The sequence below is a fragment of the Squalius cephalus genome, assembly GCF_949319135.1.
Source record: "Squalius cephalus genome assembly, chromosome: 14".
Taxonomy (NCBI): Eukaryota; Metazoa; Chordata; class Actinopteri; order Cypriniformes; family Leuciscidae; genus Squalius; species Squalius cephalus.
In genome coordinates, this window is record NC_137135.1 from 1875806 (window position 1) to 1897832 (window position 22027).

General features: G+C 38.2%; 2 protein-coding genes and 1 long non-coding RNA gene across 8 annotated transcripts; 2 read left to right on the forward strand and 1 right to left on the reverse strand.

The window, feature by feature from the left end:
* The first annotated feature begins 1428 nt into the window (after positions 1 to 1428).
* LOC307170960 (G2/M phase-specific E3 ubiquitin-protein ligase-like) lies at positions 1429 to 7233 on the forward strand. Of its 6 annotated transcripts, XM_079892288.1 has the most exons (10): positions 1981 to 2092; positions 2200 to 2239; positions 2425 to 2473; positions 2571 to 2661; positions 2799 to 2860; positions 3209 to 3525; positions 3601 to 3782; positions 6130 to 6291; positions 6457 to 6671; positions 6757 to 7233. In XM_079892288.1, exons 7-10 carry the CDS (start codon positions 3769 to 3771, stop codon positions 6990 to 6992), a joined length of 627 nt encoding a protein of 208 aa, XP_079748414.1. In that variant the 5' UTR covers positions 1981 to 2092; positions 2200 to 2239; positions 2425 to 2473; positions 2571 to 2661; positions 2799 to 2860; positions 3209 to 3525; positions 3601 to 3768; the 3' UTR covers positions 6993 to 7233. The 6 variants fall into 6 exon arrangements, with proteins under 6 accessions (XP_079748412.1, XP_079748416.1, XP_079748413.1 ...); XM_079892290.1 differs by having other exon boundaries at positions 1760 to 2239; positions 2571 to 2623; positions 6757 to 7223; XM_079892291.1 differs by lacking the exon at positions 2200 to 2239 and having other exon boundaries at positions 2024 to 2092.
* Positions 7234 to 7698: 465 nt separating this feature from the next.
* LOC307170858 (uncharacterized protein) lies at positions 7699 to 12490 on the reverse strand (the record flags this gene model as incomplete). Its single annotated transcript, XM_079892171.1, has 3 exons — positions 7699 to 7868; positions 7983 to 8201; positions 11862 to 12490. The coding sequence occupies 3 exons, from the start codon at positions 12488 to 12490 to the stop codon at positions 7781 to 7783; spliced, it is 936 nt and encodes a 311-aa protein (XP_079748297.1). The 3' UTR covers positions 7699 to 7780.
* A 6806-nt stretch (positions 12491 to 19296) lies between these two features.
* Positions 19297 to 21506, forward strand: LOC307171268. Its single transcript, XR_013823521.1, has 3 exons — positions 19297 to 19491; positions 20802 to 20981; positions 21077 to 21506. It is a non-coding gene; the product is annotated as an uncharacterized lncRNA (long non-coding RNA).
* The last annotated feature ends 521 nt before the right edge of the window (positions 21507 to 22027 follow it).

Consider the following 22027-nt stretch of genomic DNA (forward strand, 5'->3'; position numbering starts at 1 on the left):
ACTATTACACACAGTCTTAATCATGTTTGTTTTTCTTTTTTCTCTTCTTTTCTTATTTCTGTAGATTTCGATTGGCATAATGACCAGAACAAAATATGGGTTAAAACCTATAAGAGGGAAAACCTTGCCATAAAATGTTGAACCCCTGTGGTCATCAAAACAAATTTTGCCAGCTGCTATAAAAAAACCAGTGAGATTTTAATCAAGACATCATGTACGATGGAGAATATGTCCTGGTCTATCCTGATGGCTCTTGTTGGAGATTTTCCTTTGCCTCATGTAAAAGTCTGTATTGCTTTGTCTCAGTCAGAACCCAGGTTAAATCAGGATACATCAGGTTAAATTAGGTCAAGTGGTCTGTGAGGATGAAAGAGTACCTAACAAGCTCAGAGAGAAGATGTGTATAGGTAGCTGATAAGATGGTACTAAAAATGTTAATTAAAAATTATGGATGGTATTACAACACTGCAGGTGCAGAGAATCATGTGACCAAAGATATTCTTTAAAAATGGGTATGACCAAAGATTTTTCCACCAATAGAAAAATGTCTCCGGGAAAGATGATGCTAACGGTAGCGAGATCTTGAGGCAGCCGCGGCGCTACCATTGGGCCCGGGTGGGCTTGGGCCCACCCATTTTAGGTCCGGGCCCACCCATTTTGTTTTGTACGTTTCTTCATTCGGATCTATTTGCGATCCATTCCATTCTAAACAAACAACGCAGTTTAGCCTACATGCTTCGTCCTTGTTACATTATTCATTAAGATAATAATTAATAAATGCACGCATAATTATCAGTGGACTTGATAAATGTTGCAGATATGTTTTACTATGCATGCACAAACAAATGCCTTTTAACTTATGTGTGCAAAATTCAGAATAAAATTAATGTGCAGCAATTTGTACAAATAGAGAGTCTGTAGGCCTACTATATGTGTTTTAGCCATCAAGCTCATTTAGTTTCATATTTGTTAAAATATTATAATGTTATTTTTTCATCTAAGTTGATTATGAAAAGTGAACCGCACGAGTAAGATAGGATACGCAATATCGAGAGACATGGAGCGGGTCAGACATGATTTTGACCACTTAATTCAGTTAGAAAGCCATTTTTAAAGTGAATTTCGTTTTGTATAAATTGTATCTTAATTTTAATATTTTTTTTTTATCAACCAATTGCCTGTATTTAATGAAGCAAATAGGAGACAATATAAGAGGTGCGCCCGCGCGGTCACTTGCATTGCTCGTGAACAGGAGCGCATCTCATCCTAACTTAACGAAACTCAGCATATGCCTCACAGACATGAAATCTATCTTAAAGCTTGAAATGTCTTTTTAACAATTTAAAACGAAAAGAAAAAGGCTAGGCCTACTCTCTGATTATGCAATCCATGATGTGCATTTCTCTCTATAGGCGCGTTCACGGAGTTGACGATCGACAACTTCATCTTTACAGCTGTTGCTGTTGTTAATAAACTAAAAATAATAGGCCTATAATTTTATTAAACAATACATTAAATGAAATTGTAATTTTTTTTAAAAGAAACAAAAAATTCCTTTTTAAGTTTTTCTTTTCTTTTTTACCCGTGCTAATTACGCATTAAATAGGCTATGAGTCGCTGTCCTCAGTGCCGCAGAAAAGCGCTGAAACGGAGCTGAAGGGGAACCCGTTTTTTTTTTTTTTTTTTTTTTTTGGCTTATTTTAACTGGCCCATCCAGTTTTCTGGAGGCCCACCTACAATCAAAATCCTGGCGCCGCTAGTGTCTTGAGGTGGAGCAAGAAGAGAAAAATAGCTGATTGGCTACCTAGTGATAAGAAAAGGTATAAGACCTGAGGTTCTGACCATTGCAGATCAGATGAACAGCTGCATCTCACTTTGTTGCTTGTCAATAAAGTTACTTCTGAGACCTGGAACTTCGACTCTTGAGAGATTTCTTCGAGACCCGATTTGAGGACTTAGAATTTGCCACAACACTCTCAGGTACAAAATATACCAGGCACAGACAGACCCTTTGTCCTTGAACATTATAAAGAGGCCATTGGAAAGGCTTACCAGAGGATCGTACCGTACATCTGCCCCCTGCAGGATTTGAGTAAGTATTGAAGTACATGTATGTAAAATAATAATAATAATAATTGCTAATGGTTGGTAATTGAGTGAGTCCTTAATTTATACGTAATGGAGATGACTCATCTTCAGAATCCGATGATGAAGCATTTGCTACGCTTCCAATGAAAATGTAAGTTTCTCCCGCCATTTTGAGACCTGTGCTAGCGATTTTTAAATATCCACGTACTTCACAGCATTCTTTTTTTTTAAATTGCTATAAGGAATAGATCGAGCATGTTGTGCTCTTTAAATCATATTAACAATTACGTATATTATGATTTAAATTAAATGATTCAAATGATTTGTTTGTTTTAGTTTACCAAAACAATGTCCACCAACAATGTCCAGGCCATCTGATGGGCAAGTATGTATTATTCTGTAATGTTATTAAGTTTATGTTAATGATGAGGTGGTGTAATTATTGTTAATTTGTTTGGTGTTATCTCTACTTTCATCAACAGGCCAACGGAGCAGGAGCAGGACCCAAAAGCACCACATCATGTGACTTCTACAAGCAAGTCACAATGGATTAAAATTGTTCTCTTCATTGCAGTAATACTTTTGGCTCTGGGTTTAGCATGAAATATTGACTGCTGAATGTAATGGATTACAGTACCAAGTATAACAATTTTTTACTGTAATTTCACAACCATCTTGTTTTAGTATTTCATTGTTCCTTTAATCCACAGCACATATAGTTGTCATTGACAGCAGTTGCTCTGATGTTGAGAAGTTTTCAGGAGGAAGACAGGTACTTTGATAGAAATAATGCTGTCAACCTTTGTTTTGTTTTTTTCTTCTTTCCCTCTAATGACATATTAAATAGTTCAAGCTACATTGGGCATTTATTTACCTGGTTTCTGTTGCCATACAATTATTAAAGTAAATATTTAAATTGTATATATTTTTTTACTTACCCCTTAACAGAAAAAAAATCTGGCAGAAATGATTTAAAGCTTGCAATGTGTGCTTCATGCTTATGCCCATCACATTTCATCACACTCATATGGTGTTCTCACTGTAATGGGCCCATAAAAGATTTATATTTTAATTAGCCGCATAAAAGGCAGTGTTAATGTTTCTCTTTCTTGTGTTGCAGAGACACAGATATTGGACTGACGGCTGCAGACATTCTGTCAAATCTGTCATTCAACATAAACACAAAAAGCTGTAGCAGGTTAAATATAAACCGTGCTAATGTCTAGGATGGTGCTCTGAGGGGATGCAAACGTTCCTCATTTGACCCCACCTGTAGCCTTTTGGTCAAATTCACTGATGACATCGGGCAAACAGGGGAGGCTGTGGACACAGGAGGGCCTACGCGGGAATTTCTGACACTCTTGATGGACGCCATTAAAACCAGTCGATTTTTTGAAGGCAAAGATGATGGCAAATACCTGTCATTTGATAGCAAAGGTAATTCGCTTTTTGTCACATTTTGACAGTATTATAAATCAATTTGAACTAACCGTGGAACATTGCCATTGTTAGCTGCAGAAGGTGATGAGTATTTCCATGTTGGAAGAATGGTTGCGGTCTCCATTGTACATGGTGGTCCAGGGCCTTGATGCTTTTCCCCAAGCTTCTACCAGTACCTGGTTGGTAAAGTGAAGACCATTGAGGCCCCAACTGAGGATATACCTGATACTGAAGTCAGGAATGTTCTTCTTGAGGTAATTATGTGTTTCTAAGCATATTCAAGAAAAAATATTTTTTTAAAGGTCCCGTTCTTCGTGATCCCATGTTTCAAACTTTAGTTAGTGTGTAATGTTGTTGTTAGAGTATAAATAATATCTGTAAAATTATACAGCTCAAAGTTCAATGCCAAGCGAGATATTTTATTTAACAGAAGTCGCCTACAGTGAACGGTTGATTTGGACTACATCCCTCTACTTCCTTCTTTAATGACGTCACTAGAACCGTTTCTTGACTAACCTCAGCCCACAGGAATACACAAAAAAGGAATACACGTTTGTCGCCATGTCGTTGAGACGCTGTTATTTTCATCCCAAGTCAAATCACCTTTGTTTTGACCCGCCCTGATCGAGTTCACAGCCATAGATGAGAATGTCTCCTCGTTGTAGGTGTTGTGTGGCTGGATGTATTAATCCACATAGCTCTCTCTATTTACTCCCGAAATCTGAGGCAGCCGCTGAAGACGAGGTGGAATTATTTTGTTTTTAAAGAAAATGCTCCCTCAAATCTACTGAAATTCGTTTATGTACTTGCGCAAGTAAAACTGACGCTTCATCTTTTGTGTGATGTACAATAAACTTTATTAAACTCATCAGTATATGTTTGATCATCATTCGGACCTGGTCCGAAACAGCAGACTTGTAGGCTATTAATAATGGATACATACAAGCAGATGACAAATACGTTATAACCGTAATTAAACTACTAAACTATACCTGTTCCATCTCTATACAGCACTCTGACTCTGTAGGCATTATTGTCCGACTCCGGGTCGAAATGAACACCGTTACTGAGAGTTTCTGATATTATCATCATTCTGTGAGATGAGATTGTCCTGAGAGACTGAGCGCGAGCTCATGAAGCTCCGCCCCCTGGGTCGTCCAGCAGCAGCTCATTTGCATTTAAAGGGCACACACTAAAACAGCGCGTTTTTCTGAGCCCCAAAAAATGACAATTTAAACATTCGATAAAAAATTATGTGTTGGGTATTTTGAGCTAAAACTTCACATACACACTCTGGGGACATCAGAGACTCATTTTACATCTTGTGAAAAGGGGCATAATATGGGACCTTTAATATTTTGATGAACAATCAACAATATTGACACCCCAGTAGCTTGAAAAACCAGTGTGATACTGGAATAAAGCCAGTGACTTCCATGCTTTTTCACTAATATGTACAGTCTAAAATTCAACCAATACAGACTCCTGTCAAAGAGAAATTTAAAATATTCTATAGTCTCATCCTTTGTGACATGTATAATGTAATTTTGTCTATTGACCATTCGCAAAACCCCGCCCTCGAACGCTCCTCGTCCAATCCTAGCTCAGCAACTGTAACTAAGGAGAAGGACCTCCGTCAAACATTGCGATTTCAGCACATGGTGAAACGATGCACCTATGGCACCTGCAAGTCTGACACTATAGGTACCCCAAAAGTTTAGAGGGAGGGGTCTTTTTTTCGCCTTTCCAAAACCCAAGACCCAAGCGGAAAGATGCCGACAATGGATTAAGCAGTGTGGGAGACCTCACTCACAGCTAAATGCCTCGAAGATTAATAAGCATATGTCAGCGTATATAATATATAAGCGTCAGTCACGCCCGTTTCACATATACTCCGTAGTCCGTTTACAGTGCGTTTGCAGTGCGGTTTTTTTTTTTCACCCATGTTAACAGGTAACGTTAACTCTATTTTAGCTGTGCTGCACGCGCTGAATTAAAGTGACAGCGCATGGTTCTTGGTCAAAACGAACACAGATTGACATGAAAATATAATAATCTCACCATAAATGCATTTAATCAAATAAAATGTAGTAAACTCACCATAGACTAAATGTATTTTTGGACTTGCAGACTTGGAGGATTTCCGTTTGCACACAAGCACACACACACACACACACACACACACACGACTTGTTTAAATACATTTATATTGTTAATAAATAACAATAAATTGTTGTTGTACCAGCAATATCTTCAAGTTTTGTTTTTCACTGTATTAATCTCAAATGTCATGATCTGCCAATGCAAGAGAGTAACAGTTAGCCTACCGGCACCTCCCCCCCCCACCCCCACCCCCCACTTCAAGCACTGGCCTCGATTGTTGTAATATTACCGTCTTTGCTTATTTTAACATTTTGAACATATCCCTCCACTGCATATTGTAGCCCTTTCTGTTGTGCCCTGGAGGATATGTCTGCTGCATTACTATGGAGCTCAACCCAGACATGTGTCTGTTTCTCAATTGTTTGACGGGCGTAGTAACAATAACTAGGGGGCGTGGCTTTTGCGAACGGTCAATTCAGTGTTTTTATTTTACTCTAGATTAAGAATGCTAGAACTCGTGGAACTCGCAGATAAGCACTCCAGCATGCTTCAGACAGCAGGATGCTCTCGATGCCTGAGGACACTGGAGGATAAGGAAAAAGTTGTGGATGGTTACATCCAGTGGTACTTCACCAACCGCAACCATGTTTCCTTCCAGAGGTAGGTCACTCTGACTACTTTGTAAGAATTCAAACGAGAATTTGAATGAAACTTAAATGAGTGTCTAACAAATGGTTAAGTCAAAAGTGAGTCCTACTGGCAATAGCATTAAGAACTTACCATGATCTGCCTCTTCCCCTCACCCACAACCCAACCCGGTTATAGGTTCAAGGATGGCCTGGCTACCCTCAACTTTTTCAACGCTCTGGAACAGCATCCCTCCATTTTCCTGACCTACATGTGTTACAGTGTGGAAGACCTGACAGCCGAGAGTGTACAGTCACTGTTCCGTCCACAAATGAGCCCAACTGGTAGCTCAAATCGCCATGAGGAGGAGAGAGTGCTTGGCTACTGGCTGGACTACTTAATCGCTGTAAAAGGTATAATTTACTTTATGTTGTTTAAAGTGAAGTCCACAAATGGATGATAAATCTTGATGTGTTTCATTACTCCCAACCCCCACAGAGGAAGGGTCAGGGATGTCCCTGGAGGACATTCTGATGTTTGCAACAGGCCTGAAAGAAATCCCAGCAGCAAAATTAATACCACAGCCTCAACTCACATTCCAGAAACACTTAAGGTTTCCTGAGGCTAATGTCTGCGCTAACACAATAAAACTCCCGATCTTACCCTCATATGAAATCTTTGAGGAAGCCATGAATTATGGAATCAAGAACGCCCCTGGATTTGGGCTCCATTGAGGTGTCAATCAGAAATTAACATTCGGTGGCAAATTTGCATTACTGTTGTTACTGCTTGCATTGCACTTTGCTGTTAGTACTGTTACATACAGAAATCCAATGATTTTTTTATAAGAAAAGGTGCAAGTTTCTCTATTTGGAAACTTTTTGTGGCAGATTTGCATTGCTGTTACTGTTCGCACTTTACTGTTTGTCAGTACTGTCAGTTTAAAGAAATAAAATTATTTTTATAAGAAAATGTAAGTTTGTCTATTCTGAAACATTTTGCAAGGGCCGTCAGAATGAAGTTTATTTGTTGTTGCATAAATTGGTCATGAAATGTTACCGATCTAGCATGAAAGTCACCATTAGCTTCAGCATACCGTATTTATCAACACTAGGTTAACCCCAAAAACATACATTGTGATGGTGGAAAAAGTAAGGGAAAGTCATTGCAATCGATTAATGTCTTTGCTTTTAATTTAACCATGTGTCAAACATTAAAGGTGTCCATATCAGTACACCACACTGGAGGCAATGCTGTCTGAAAGAAAATAACCTGGCTACACGTCAGTCAGTCCTCTCTCTGTCAGTCCTCCCTCTCTCTCTCTCTCTCTGTTAGTCCTCTCTCTGTCTCTGTCTGTCTCTCTCTCTGTCTCTCTCTCTCTGTCAGTCCTCCCTCTCTCTCTCTCTCTCTGTTAGTCCTCTCTCTGTCTCTGTCTCTAATGTAGTTGTCAACAGCAGCTGGCCAGTTGATGGGTGGAGCGAGATGGCTCTGTCTCTCCAAGTTGGCAAAATATGCTTGGAGGTTAGCATCTCCACACAAACTGTTTGTGGGTGGCAGAAGGTCTTTGAACTCCTGTAACACTTGGGGATCCACAATCCCTTCCACCAAACCTAAGGCCGCACAGAAAACACAACAGTGAACTCATTATGAATAGTATTTAAATCTCAAAGTGAAAACAACCAAACATTTAGTAAAAAATGACAATACAGGTGCTACATACAAACCTGTGAGGCAGGTGGAACATGGTCTCCGGTTTCCCAGATGGACAGAGAGACTGACGGACAGGCCTGATTGTATGGTTATTCCAAAGCTCTCGGTGCTCATCAAGCTCTTTCTGAAAGATGCCCAGGAACACATACCGTACAAGGCACTTGTGTTCATGGGTGCCGTTGAAGTAGTGTCTCTCTCTCAGGTCACTGAATAAATCCATCCAGAACTGTGTCCTAATAATGGAGTTAAAGTATACACAGTGATTTCAGTTTTGTATAAATGTTTCTAACACAAATACTTTAAAAATTATGTGACAGTCTTGGAAAACAACATTCTGCACTGCATTCACCAGCAGAATGTTGGACTGTCAACACTTGGTTTCTCCTTATTACAATTTGAAACAACCACGCACACTAATCCTTTTACTTGTCATAACTATTGCACAATCGACAGTACACAGCCTAATCCATGTATGATGCTTATATAAATAAGCTTACATTTACAAAGTCAGCATTGTATGGTGCCAACCCCACATAATATTACGAAAAGATTACAGAAATATCATACAGTATTGAAAAATATGTATGTGTGTGTGTGTGTGTGTGTATGTGTGTAAGTCTTCTATTTAACGGATCTTCTATCGCCCTATAATCCATCGCGCTCTTTAAGGTCACTAAATTCTAGGCTTTTGGTCATACCTAGGATATCCAGATCCACCAAAGGAGGGAGAGCATTTTCACATTTAGCTCCAAAACTCTGGAATAGTCTACCGGATACTGTTCGTTGCTCAGACTCGCTCTCCCAGTTTAAAACTAGATTAAAGACGCATCTCTTCAGCCAGGCATTCATATAATACTTTTAATCTTACAGTTAAAGCTGCAGTCGGCAAGTCTGGCAGATTGAGTGGACTTAGCCAAAATTTTGAATGTTTACAACTCTCATGCCCCTCCCCCACTACCAACGAGCACCCGCCCATCGTCAGTGCGTGTGTACCTGATTTTCTGTGAACGCGCGCGTCTCTTCAGCATCGATCAACACCATGGACTCGGAGGTAGGCTGGCCTGGCTAATCTATCGCAATAACCGAGGAATTGGAAGCTTGTTAGTAGATTTTCTCTCCGCCATCACGCTTCGTACAATCTTCAGGCGAACTTCAGGCGTGTCGTGTGCATGTGATATTGTAATGTGCGCGTCTGCGCGAGGGAGGGGGGATCTGTGGCGTGTGCACGACCTGTGATTGACAGTCAGATCTCACACCCCCCTGCGCTGATTGGACCCGATGAGACGGGAGCGGTGGATTTTTGCAAAACAAATAACACGCTCCAGGTGGAGTTAGAAGCTCGGGTTTTTTTCTAAAACCACCTTATTTATGTTGTTCTGTCGGATTATAGTGTTAATTTCACTGAATTTGATCAAAAAAATGTTGCCGACGGCAGCTTTAAATCCGACCTCTAGTTCATAAACGCCAGAGGAGAACTGGCCCCCGACTGAGCCCGGGTTCTCCCAAGGTTTTTTTTTCTCCATTAGGTCTTGATGGAGTTTTTCGGTTCCTTGCCACTGTTGCCTTTGGCTTGCTCAGTTGGGGATATTTTGGGGATATTTAATTTGATTTTATCAATCAATAAATTCCACTAGAAACAAACCTTGTTGTATTATTTTAATTTAATACTGTGAAGCTGCTTTGATACAATCTGTATTGTGAAAAGCGCTATACAAATATACTTGACTTGACTTCTATTTCACACCCTCTATAACTATGAAGGTAAAACAGTAGCAAAACTCGAGAGCATGTAAATGTGAATTTGAGAACTTGTACAATAAATATTCGTACTTGTACATGAACATTTACACTCACAGCTCCAATGTGAAAACCTGTAATATAAAAATCTGAAGTTGAATGTTGAAATTTGCACTCGCAGACAATAGTCACAAACCTGTATTCTGAATCTGAAGCTGCAGACGAGTAGACACAAATGTGTAAAATGCCATTCACAGAACTACAACGACAGACACAAACTTGTAATATATATTTTGCGTTTAATCTTACGTTCACATTCGCGGTACTTCCTCAATTAGGCACTTGCAGCTTCTCAAATCTGTCACTGCAATTTCAAATTTCGCGCCTTGACTTTTGCTACTCTTTTCGCGATATATCAGGTGCAAAACTAACTTGTGCACTTGAAACTCAGAGCGGTGAGAGAGAAAGGGGGGCGGGAGGAGGGGGGGTCAAAGGAGCCGTTTTATTGGTTGGCACCTAGCCAATGAAATGGGAGTTCGATGATGTCACGAAACCCGCGTGCACTGAAACACTAACATGGCTTAATGCATTAGACTGATATTAAAATAAATAAACGAAATTATCAAACTCAGTAGACACAATGCTAATGCATACTACAGAAAAGCAGATGAGCACAGAATATGACGTAAAACATATGACGTATGCCATATATATATATGCCCTATATATATATGGTATACCATAGACTGTAAAAGACACACACACACACACACGTACGTATATATATATATAATTTATTTATGTTTTGTTTGTTTTTGTGTGTCCAACAGTTAGGCTAGGGTGAATATTTAAAACATTTACATTTTTCCAAAGCGACTTACATTGCATATTAAGGTATACATTTTACATTCTTATCAGATAATTTAGGTGCATTTTCATATTGCAATGGAATTGGCACATATATATATATATATATATATATATATATATATATATATATATATATATGAAGAGTTCAGATGCAAAAGCCTCTAAATGCCATCTGAAATTTTCTTATAGAATGATCATTTTTATCAAGCTTGTATATTTAAGTTCAGTAATTTCACTTAAATGATAATTAATAGGTAATCTTCACTGCCATTTAAGTGAAATTATTGAATTTAAATATACGAGCATCTGAACTCTTCATATATATATATATATATATATTATATATATATATATATATATATATATATATATATATATATATATAAGCAAATGTGTGTTCAGTGCAAATAAACTTGCTGCCTAGTGTTTTATTAATAAAGTAACAAATTATGTGTTTTTTTTTATTGTTTTTAATTTTTATTTTATAACTGTTGGTCCATTAAGCCTCATTGAGCGTTTTCTTGGGTTTCGAGGAAAACGTACAATTAAACGCGTTGCGTTCATATTCTGTGCTCATTTTATTTCTGTATAGGCTGTGCTTTATGGTGTTTCCTGTTTGGTCTTTTAATACCACTGTCTCAATTAAACGCGTTGCGTTCATATTCTGTAAAACTATTCCAGTAAAACTAATGATATTTCATAAAAATATTTTCCAAGCGTTTTAAAAAATAGCTGATACATATGCATACAAATGTTTGCATTGTGGCTTGCGTTGTTCATTGGTGAGGCATCGACCAATAAAATGACTTCATTCCGACCCCAGCCCCGCCCCCGACTCTGCTCTCTCAAGTCTGCATTTACAAGTGCACGAGTGAGTTTTGCTACAGGCATATCGCAAAAAGAGTAGCAAAAGTCAAAGCGCTAGGATTTGAAGTTGTACTGCCAGATATGAGAGGTTGTGAGTGCCGACTTGTGGTTGTACAACGAAACTGAACTAAAGCACAAAGATAAATGTGTAGTACACAATTGTGCCTGTCATTTTGTTTATGTAAATGACACTTTACACATTTGTAACTATTAATCTGCAACTTCGAATTCAAAACACAGGTGTTCTGAGTATTGTCTGTGTGTGCAAATCGATAGATGCAGCTTTTCACATCAGAGCTGCAAGTATAAATTTCAACTTACAAATACAAATATTAATTTTACAAGTTCTCACATTCAAATTAGCAAGCTCTCGAGTTTTGCTACTGTTTTACCTTCATATATAACATCTAAAAACGTACCTCTGTTTCCTGAAAAAGGACCACCAGCTTTCAATCCTTTGATTGGCAGTTGAAGTGCCATACATGTGGCTGAGAGAACCCGCAAATTCATCAGTGTGGTCCTCTCTTAAAGAACAGTGGATGGCAGCCATGTCTCCGTTTTCTGTCCCACAGTCTGTCCGAAGACGAGCCGGAAGGCCACAGCTCGAAACACACTGCAGGTAATGGTGAGCTATTACTGCAGGGTTGTTGTTGGTGCTGCCACTACTGAGCCACATAACCCGCCTTGAATACCCATCGATGCAGCCACTGATGGCAATCTCAAAGGGCTTGAGCTTGTCATAGCCATCCACGTGCCACACCTGATTGGGTCCTGCGGCGCAATAGGATCGCCTAACAAATCTGCGCCTATGACGGAGAGATACTCCTGTTGGATTTAATAATCTGAGGGCTTGCATGACATTGTCTCGTTTTACTGTCAGTGAATGCTTCTGTCGCAGGGTCTGCCACATAGCCCTGTAGCCCAACAGCTGTCCTGAGCCATTCAATTCAGTAGTGATGGCAGCATTCACAGTCTCCAGTGGAGTGTAATTTGCTCTCCGACTTAGGTTTAGCCGTTTCAGCCTTCTTTGTAGAGTTTTCAGGCTCATTACAATCCCATGCTTTGACTCCAAAAAATCTCTAATATCCTCGTTGGAGTGGTCCTTTCTGAAGTAGGCACGTATTAGGTCATCCTCTGAGGGTTCACCTAAAGTTATGGACACACACACACACACACACACAGATTCATTATAATAACTAATATGCTTTAATGGGGTTGATAAATTGATAAATAGGAGCACAGTAAGGGGATGTTACAGGCTGACGCTCCGTAAGGAACCCCACGTTCAGACCACACGACGGGCAAAACTTGGGAGCGTCCCCCAGTTGCACAACACAAAACGGACAGAACATTTCAATCTGAAAAAAAAATAAATAGTTCAGATATCAGGACAACAATGTACAAACGCCAGTAATGCATCTATTTAGTGACCAGAAGCGAGCTAGCCAGCTAGTTTCCAGCTAACAACGTTGGCAGTGGACTAATACGTTATGGGGATAATATGTTGAAAACACGGTATCAGAGCACATTGACAAGTCTGTCATAATAAAAGAGAAACACTTACCTCTTGTAGCCATAAACAACAAAAGCGCACATTCAGATAGCGCGAAGACATCCGGATGGATGCGGGTCCGTCACTGATTATGGCCCCCTGGAAACATTTCCGTTGTGTCTTTGCAGTTCGTACTTCGTTTCCCTATTTGCTCGTGCTGTGAATGTTTGCAGAGTACGTGATGTGAAATCGACGAAGTTGTTTTCTGAATATGTAGTTGTTGTGGCGTTTGTATGTGTTGTGACCCTTCTCGGCCACCGTATGTTTGTCCTTCACAGATTATACACCCAGTCTTGATTCACAAGCATGACAGATGCTGATTTGGATGACCAAATAACGAACAGTGACCGAGAGGCCGTATGCCTGTTGAGAGAATGTGTATTCTTGAACAAAGTTGTTTCCTCTACATGCATGCTTATTCTGTCTTCTATATTGTTGTAAAATATGATATATATATATATATATATATATATATATATATATATATATATATATTAGGGCTGTCAAAATTAGCGCGTTAATAACGCATTAACTCAAATTTATTTTAACAGCACTCATTTTTTTAACGCGCGATTAACGCAGCGCGCATTATCTGTTTGACCCGTGGCCTAGCCCGTAGTTGGAGAGATAGAGATGCACGTAAAGAGATAGACGTAAAGAATAGGGGAGGGGGGGCTTGCACAGAGAGATAAACCAGTGACAGCTGAGCCACCTAAGAAGATATCATGTCTCATGTCTGTGCCAGAGTCTTCATCTGATGATGATGAAGAGGAATGTATTGAGAAATGTGTGGAGCGCTACAAGGCAGAGCCCTCTATTGGCATAGAGGACTGTCCCCTGCAGTGGTGGTCCAAACATGAAGGGGCACACAGTGAGATGGCCTACCTTGCACGCATATACTTATCAACACCTGCCACATCCAAACCTTGTGAAAGATTGTTTTCACTGTCAGGACATGTTGTTCAGAAAAAGCGAGCTGCCCTGTCATCTGAACATGTAAACAGTAATGGTAATGCGGTCACGACGCGAAGCGAAGCGGAGTTACACCTCGGGTGTGCATTATTTTTCTAATAATTCAACGGCCTGAAGTCAATTATTCCGCTTATACTACAGTTACCACACCTCGAAACATTGTTCAGATTATGTATTTCAAGACGTTTGTTAAGCTTTTGTCATTAAAACGCTCTTGTATGTAGGACTAATTTCTTACGCATCTAATCCACTGCCTCCGTTGCTAATTCCAAAACGTCATTTTAGAGTTAGTAACGGAGGGTTGAGCCACTGATAGCAGACTAATGCTGGGACACACGACTAGCTGACACATTCTCTGACTGTTTTCATCGCAGCAGATTTTAAACACCGACTTTGAACCGCTTTGAACACAGACTGAACGCGCTGAACACGCGTTTGGGCATGATCAGTCATACGTATCAAATTACATTCATAACCGGCCTTAAAGTGTGTCCCCGGCTTTATGCAGTTATTAATGCAGTTATTAGAGAGAGAGATGTTGCAATAATGAGACAGAAAAGCATGTGCGTCAATATTATTATTTATTTATTAAATAAATTTAATTCATTCTTTTTTTTCTATTATTGACAGATGACAGTAGACTAGCCAAATAAATGAAACACAAAACCCTTTTAACAAGTAGGCCTATCAATAATTATTTATTTGTTATATATTATCTGCAATAATAATCCGTGCTGCAGGACTATCCATTTATTTAGCCTATATTCAGTTGAATTTTCTATTGATTATAGATAGGACTATATACTTTATTTATTCAAATTAAACTGCATGTTTCCATTGATTGTGAAGCTAGACATTGAAAATTCCAGATCAAGCGCATGCGGCTTAATGTTTTTTCTTGTTATGAATTGTATCCTATTTTCCGTTATTACCGTTAACTACGCGAAGTGATATGGAACTGTAATGCGGTCAAGACCTGCCTGGAACTACTTTAGTTGTGCGTTTCCCTGAAAATAATGCACACCTTAGAACGTTCGTCAACCAATCAGATTCAAGCATTCAGTGGCCCTGTAGTATAAAGTGTATTAAAGTACTCTAAAATCTTTACATTGTAACACTAATAGAATCTGACTATTTAAAATGTGCATTCTAAAATAAAAAAACACACTGAAAATTGCTTGCAAACAAATGGCTAAAACAAAAGATGACCTTAAAACATGCTTTTATTAAAGCTAATACCTTTAAGTAATATTCAATTTTCTGTTATGTGGATTACAAAAGAGAACAACACAACACTAGATAAACGTTCAGATTTATTCTCATACAACATTAGATAGACTTTTACCATATGCCTTAAAACAGGCATACATAATTACATACTCATACATACATACATAACCTGTTCATAAAATACAAATATACTCTTAAGTCAGGCTTCAGTGAACACTAGCCAATTATTTTATATCAAAACAAATTGTTTATAAAATATATATCAGCATTTTATACTTTTGGACTGATGGTTAAAGTCTTTTTCTGCACAGTTTTCCCAGTTATTTTTACACACCTCTTTTCTCTGTACAGCTTTGGTCCTCTTTTCTGGATTTATTCCAATAAAGTATCTGAAAAATAAGAGGAGAAAATTTTCAGTTAAAATGATTTGCAGTGTATAATTTTGATCATCTAAAAAATTAACCAAAAACTACTGGATATTTCACTGAAGACTTGGAATTAACTGCAGAGTTCATACAGAGTTATAGTCAGTAGATTCTAGCATGAGGCACATAAATGTGGATCTTCTACTGATAAACGAAAGTTATGTGTCAGTCTGGAGTGTGAATTTTGTTTTAAAGAAACAAAATGCAGACATGTATAATATGAAATACTTACCAGGAAGGATCAAACAAGGAGACACAGGCAAGCATTTTCTCAAGGTCAGCAGGTTTGGCAGACATCTTTTGGTAAAGAAAACAATTTAAGATGACTGACAGTATCTGCAAATAAAACATTAAAAACGTAATGTGCTACTTGTTGCTTATATTCTACAGAGGCAATAGGCCTAACATATTCAGAATATGAATGGTTATGTAAAAATTAGAATTTTCTCATTTACTCACCCTTATGCAGATTTAAACTCCAATGATGAAAAAGAGGATATTTTAATGGAAATGAAATGTCTGTTTGTCCCTACAATGGAAAAGAAGAGAATGGGGATCAATAATGGGGAACACCAATAGTCATAGTAAATGAAAGATAAAACTAGCCTAATTTATATGGGTCACATGTTTTTACCAGTTTTCTGAAGTGATTCAATTTGTTTCACCGTACATCTAGCAATTGGAGTCTAGTTTTTGATCCTTTGGTCTCATATCTTTGATATTACATGAAACGACTGGTGACTTAGATTAAAGGGATAGTTCACCCAAAAATTAAAATTAGCCCATGATTTACTCACCCTGAAGTCATCCTAGGAGTATATGACATTTTTCTTTTAGACGAATACAATTGGAGTTATATATACAGTATATATATATATATTAAAAAAAAATCCTGGCTCTTCCAAGCTTTATAATGGGAGTGAATGGCAAGTCCATACAAGTGGATCTATCCATCAGAAAAGTGCCCCAAACTGCTTTGAGGGGTTAATAAAGGCCTTCTGAAGCGAAGTGATGCATTGGTGTAAGAAAAATATCCATATTTATAACTTTATAGACTAAAATAACTAGTTTCTGCCATGCGGCCATACGCACAGATTTACGGCGAAAGAGTAACACTTGAACTTCACGCACGATGTAATGACGAACGCGGTAGCTGCTCAGCCCTGTTTGTTTGAACTGGCATAAGTCAACTTGCGTATAGCCATTTCCCGGAAGCTAGTTATTTTAGTCGATAAAGTTTTAAATATGAACATTTTTCTTACAAGAATGCAATGCTTTGCTTCAGAAGGCCTTTATTAACCCCCCATAGTCATTTGGGACACTTTTATGATGGATAGATGCACTTCGATGGACTTCAAAAATCAAAAAAAAAAAAAAAATGGTGCCCATTCACTCCATTATAAAGCTTGGAAGAGCCAGGACATTTTTTAATATAACTCTGATTGTATTTGTCTGACAGAAGAATGTCATATACTCCTAGGATGACTTCAGGTTGAGTAAATCATGGGGTAATTTTCATTTTTGGGTGAACTATCCCTTTATTGGTACTGTACCTTTATGTTCCTTTTGGAGCTTGAAGGTTTGGTCCCCATTCGTCTTCCATTGTTTGGGCAAACAGACATCATTTCTCCACAACAATATCTTAATTTTTCCTCCAAGAGAAAGAGACAATATAAGGTGAAGTAAATGATGAGAGAACTACCATCTTTAGGTGAACAACTATACAGGTGTTAATAGAACAAACAATAGGTAAACTCAGTTCTTTAAAGAATGAGTCCTTGCTTCTCTACAAAGTTAGCCTTCAGGAGTTTATCTATAATGACAAGGAAAACATAATGTAAAGAAGCGATACCTAAAAAAATATCTCAATTAAAAAGAAAAATCTGAAAATTATCGATATTCCGCTCATCCATCTGTTATGCTGCTATTTCTGCAGCGGTTTGAACACGCACGTTCACAGTAATCACACAAGATTTATGAATTTTTATCATACCTCACCTATCTTTTGCTTCGATAAAGATTGGGACATGTGTCCGTTGCATATGCATAAACTGTGCATGACGGTAGCAAATGCAAACCAAATGCAGTCTGAGTGTATGTTAACAAGCTCACAAGCATGCTATCGTTTTACTCTGTTACATTTCCATGATTAAAACACGCTATCCTGTCATCTAATTACACTTCACTGGATCTTTATACTGTACATTAATATTTAGACGTAGGCCTACTTGGTAACTTACATATCAAATCAAAGAGTACCGGTAGTTGCAAATAACAGCAGCAGATGGACGGTTTGAATCTCACGTTAAAAATGTAACCACATAAGAAAAAAAAAACCCCACCATTTCACTCGGATTTTTACTCGGATAAGTTAAAGTGTGTATGTCAGGTTAAATTATTATTTTTTTTATATATTAAATAAGGTTTAGATGTCTGAGTGAAAATGTAATTATCATTAAAATTAAAATTGCCCTACAGTAAACTTTATAGCCATTTCTGTCAAGATCATATTTTTAAAACACAGCTGAGCTGTGACGTCAGAAGAGGGAGACGTGCCAAAAAAGTTCTATTCAAGTATGGAGAGTTTTGAGTCTGAGGAGATCCAAAATCCCCCTCAAACCTACGATGGCCCAAAGCCATACAATTTTGAGCCTCCCAGGCGTGAGACAGATGAGGAGCCAAACAGAAATTTAAATAATTCCTATCGAAGAAACATAAATATCACCTGCGTGAAGTTGGCCCCCCACCCAACGCAAAACGTCGTCAAACTATGCTCAGTCGTTTGTGCTCCGTTTGTGCTGGTTTGTGCTGTAAAAATTTTCGTTTGTGCTGTTTCGGTTTTTTAGATATTAAAAAAATATTTTTAGGTCACTCTGAGGTCACTCAGCCCCCCCCACATGCTATAAATTCACCCAAAATAGTCTCATTCGTTTGTGCTTCGTTTGTGCTGGTTTGTGCTGTAAAAAGTTTCGTTTGTGCTGCTCCGGTTTTTTAGATATTAAAATAATATTAGGTGGTCACTCTGAGGTCACTCAGCCCCCCACATGCTCCAAATTCACCCAAAATAGGCTCGTTCGTTTGTGCTTCGTTTGTGCTGGTTTGTGCCGGTAAAAGTTTCGTTTGTGCTGCGTTGGGTTTTAAAATATTATACATTAAATTATTGTTGATGACGTCACCAGCCCCCCCACATGCTCCAAATTTACCCAAAATAGGCTCGTTCGTTTGTGCTCCGTTTGTGCTGGTTTGTGCTGTAAAAAGTTTCGTTTGTGCTGTTTCGGTTTTTTAGATATTAAAAGAATATTTTTAGGTCACTCTGAGGTCACTCAGCCCCCCCCCACATGCTCCAAATTCACCCAAAATAGTCTCGTTCGTTTGTGCTTCGTTTGTGCTGGTTTGTGCCGGTAAAAGTTTCGTTTGTGCTGCGTTGGGTTTTAAAATATTAGACATTAAATTATTGTTGATGACGTCACCAGCCCCCCCACATGCTCCAAATTTACCCAAAATAGTCTCGTTCGTTTGTGCTTCGTTTGTGCTGGTTTGTGCCGGTAAAAGTTTCGTTTGTGCTGCGTCGGGTTTTAAAATATTAGACATTAAATTATTGTTGATGACGTCACCAACCCAAAATAGTCTCGTTCGTTTGTGCTCCGTTTGTGCACAACTGAATGGGAGAGACACTGAATGAGAGAGAATTCTAGACGGTGCACCAGCCCACTTTTTTTAACAGTAGACTAGTTAAAGTAACAAGGTAAGACCTAAAGAATCGGCAAACCAAATCATAATATTCACTTAGGTTATTATGTTGTCCTGTGCGTTTTCAACTTTTAACGAACACTGCGGATCACAGGATGTGGATGCAACACAAACTTCAAGGTAAGTGTTTTTACTTGCTGTATCTTGTGTTTTGTTAATAACATATGAAAATTGTCACAAATACATGCACCATAATCTGTTTGCTGCGTTTATACTCGTGTGTAAAGGTCTATAGGCTACAGGTTAACAGTTTGGATTCTTCTTTTTTTATGTCTCTTAAGCTCACTAAGGCTAATTTTTATTTTTTTATTTTTTTGATGAAACGTACACTGATATTGTGAAATATTATTACAATTTAAAGTAGCTATTTTCGGTTTTAATATAATTACAATGTCATTTATTCCTGTGATGTAAAAGCTGAATTTTCTGTATCATTAGACCTACTCCAGTTTTCAATTTCACATGATACTTTAGAAATCATAGTAAAATGTTGATTGTATGCTCAATAATTATTGGTGCTCAGTTAAGAAAGGCTCTTAATTTTGATCAATGTTGATCATCCTTTTTTTTTTTTTTATTATGTCCTTGCTAAATAAAAGTATTATTTTTCATATTACTTAACCAAAATCTTTGAATTGCTGTTTATATTGGTTTTCAGAAGAAGAAAAGAACAACAAGCAGCACAACTGTTTTCAACATTGATGTTTCTTGAGCATCAAATTCTTAACATCAGTAGCTATATTAGAATGTTTTCTGAAGGATCATGTGACACTGAACTAATGATGCTAAAATTCAGCTTTGATTACAAGAATAAATTACTTTACTATATATTCACATATAAAACTGCAGTATTACATTGGAATAATATTTCACAATATTACTGTATTTTTGATAAAATAAATATAGCCTTAGTGAGCATAAGGGAAAATTAAACTTTGAGAAACATTAGAAAATAAACTTTTTAAATCTTTTGACTGGTAGGCTACTACTGTGTGTGTATCTATGTGTCTGTGTGTATATATCATTTAATTACTATTATTATTATTATTATTATGTATGTGGAAACTCATGACTCAATTAAATCAAAATGATTTAACTTTTGAAATTTAATTATGTACTATCGAACATCCATTAACAAAAAAAAAAACTTAAAAAACTTAAACTTAAAAACACTTAATACTGACAAGTTACAATCTGTCTTTAAACCAAAGATACCACACAAAATAATAGACTTGAGTGCAAACTTACATAAAATAGCACACTACTTCTCCTAAGAGTAAGAAAACCAGGGTGTGTGGCATACAAAAAGTTCAACAAAAATAATTTAACTTGTGAAATAAATATAAATAGTGCAATCAGTCTTTTGTGTATAATACAGCATGTGGGCATATTTTGTTTTTATCTGACACTCCTGTCACTCCACTTCTCAGGTCGTCATACATCTCCCAGACACATGGAGACCTCCTGCAATAGGCCACATAATGTCCAAGAGCATCCTGGGTTAAGCCTCCTCTAAAAGCAATGACTGCCCGTAAAGTAAATCTCTTTCCCTGGAGCATCAGATCGGAGGGAAATTCACTCAAAGGAAATTCTGTGGAGTTGCTTCCCAGGTCAGTGTCAATCCACATAAGTTCTCCCAGACTGTAACAGTGAGAAACTTTCCCTGCACAGAGCACTTTTTCTGAGGTATCTGGCTTGATTGCAGAGGGACACTGTGACGGACTTTGGATCGGCCTGAGGCAGGGGGACTCCGGAAGGTCAAGGCCTTCTTCCACTGCGGTCTGAAGATGAGCCATGCCAGAAGCCTGCAGTACAGCAACAGAAGTACAAACAAATGCAATTTCCCTTGTGACTTGTTTGCTGAGACCACAATACTGTGAAGAGCACTGTTTTGATAATGAAACACAAGTGCGTTTTGTCATTGACTTTTCAATGATAGTGGAGATGTGGCATTGTGCATCGATTTGGAGGGCACCAGACTTCAGTCGGACAGCTTTGAATATTTCGCTTAGCAGTTCTGCCCTCTGTATGTAGGCCTGTGCATTCAGACCCTTTGTGGTGATGGATTTCACTAGCTGGAGGAGGTTGTTGGAATCCTCATTGCAAACAATATTTTCAAAAGTGACACTATCACAGTAAGCACAACATAAACATTGACAAAAAGCATCAAATGCACACGTGTTCAGCACAGAGATTCTTGATTTCCTGAGTTTAACAGGCTGTTGATTGTTTCCATTTTTCAACAGGTCCACTTTGAGTCTTTTCCCTCTCACAGATGGATCTGCATGGAGCCATTCAGGACAAGGAGAGAGGTATGAACTCCTCTTCCTCTTTTTGGGTGGAACTGCTAAGCCTCTCCAGTTTTCAACAGCTTCTTCATCTGTTGGATGGATGTTTGTGACAGTGTCAGACTTCCCAGAGCAGGAAGCATCCATTTCTGGCCTTCCATCTACACTGGAGGTTGTGGTTGGTAGTGGATCGACTCCTGTGTCGATCACTGTCGCAACAGCCTCATCCTCTTCACCTTTTTCCACACTCTTTTGTTTTGCAGAAAAAATACGCATGTTGCCTTCAATGAAGGACAGATGTCGAGCAATGAATCGATCCACTCGAATAGGCAAGTGTTCATGCTTGAAAAGGCCGCGTTTAATGTTTT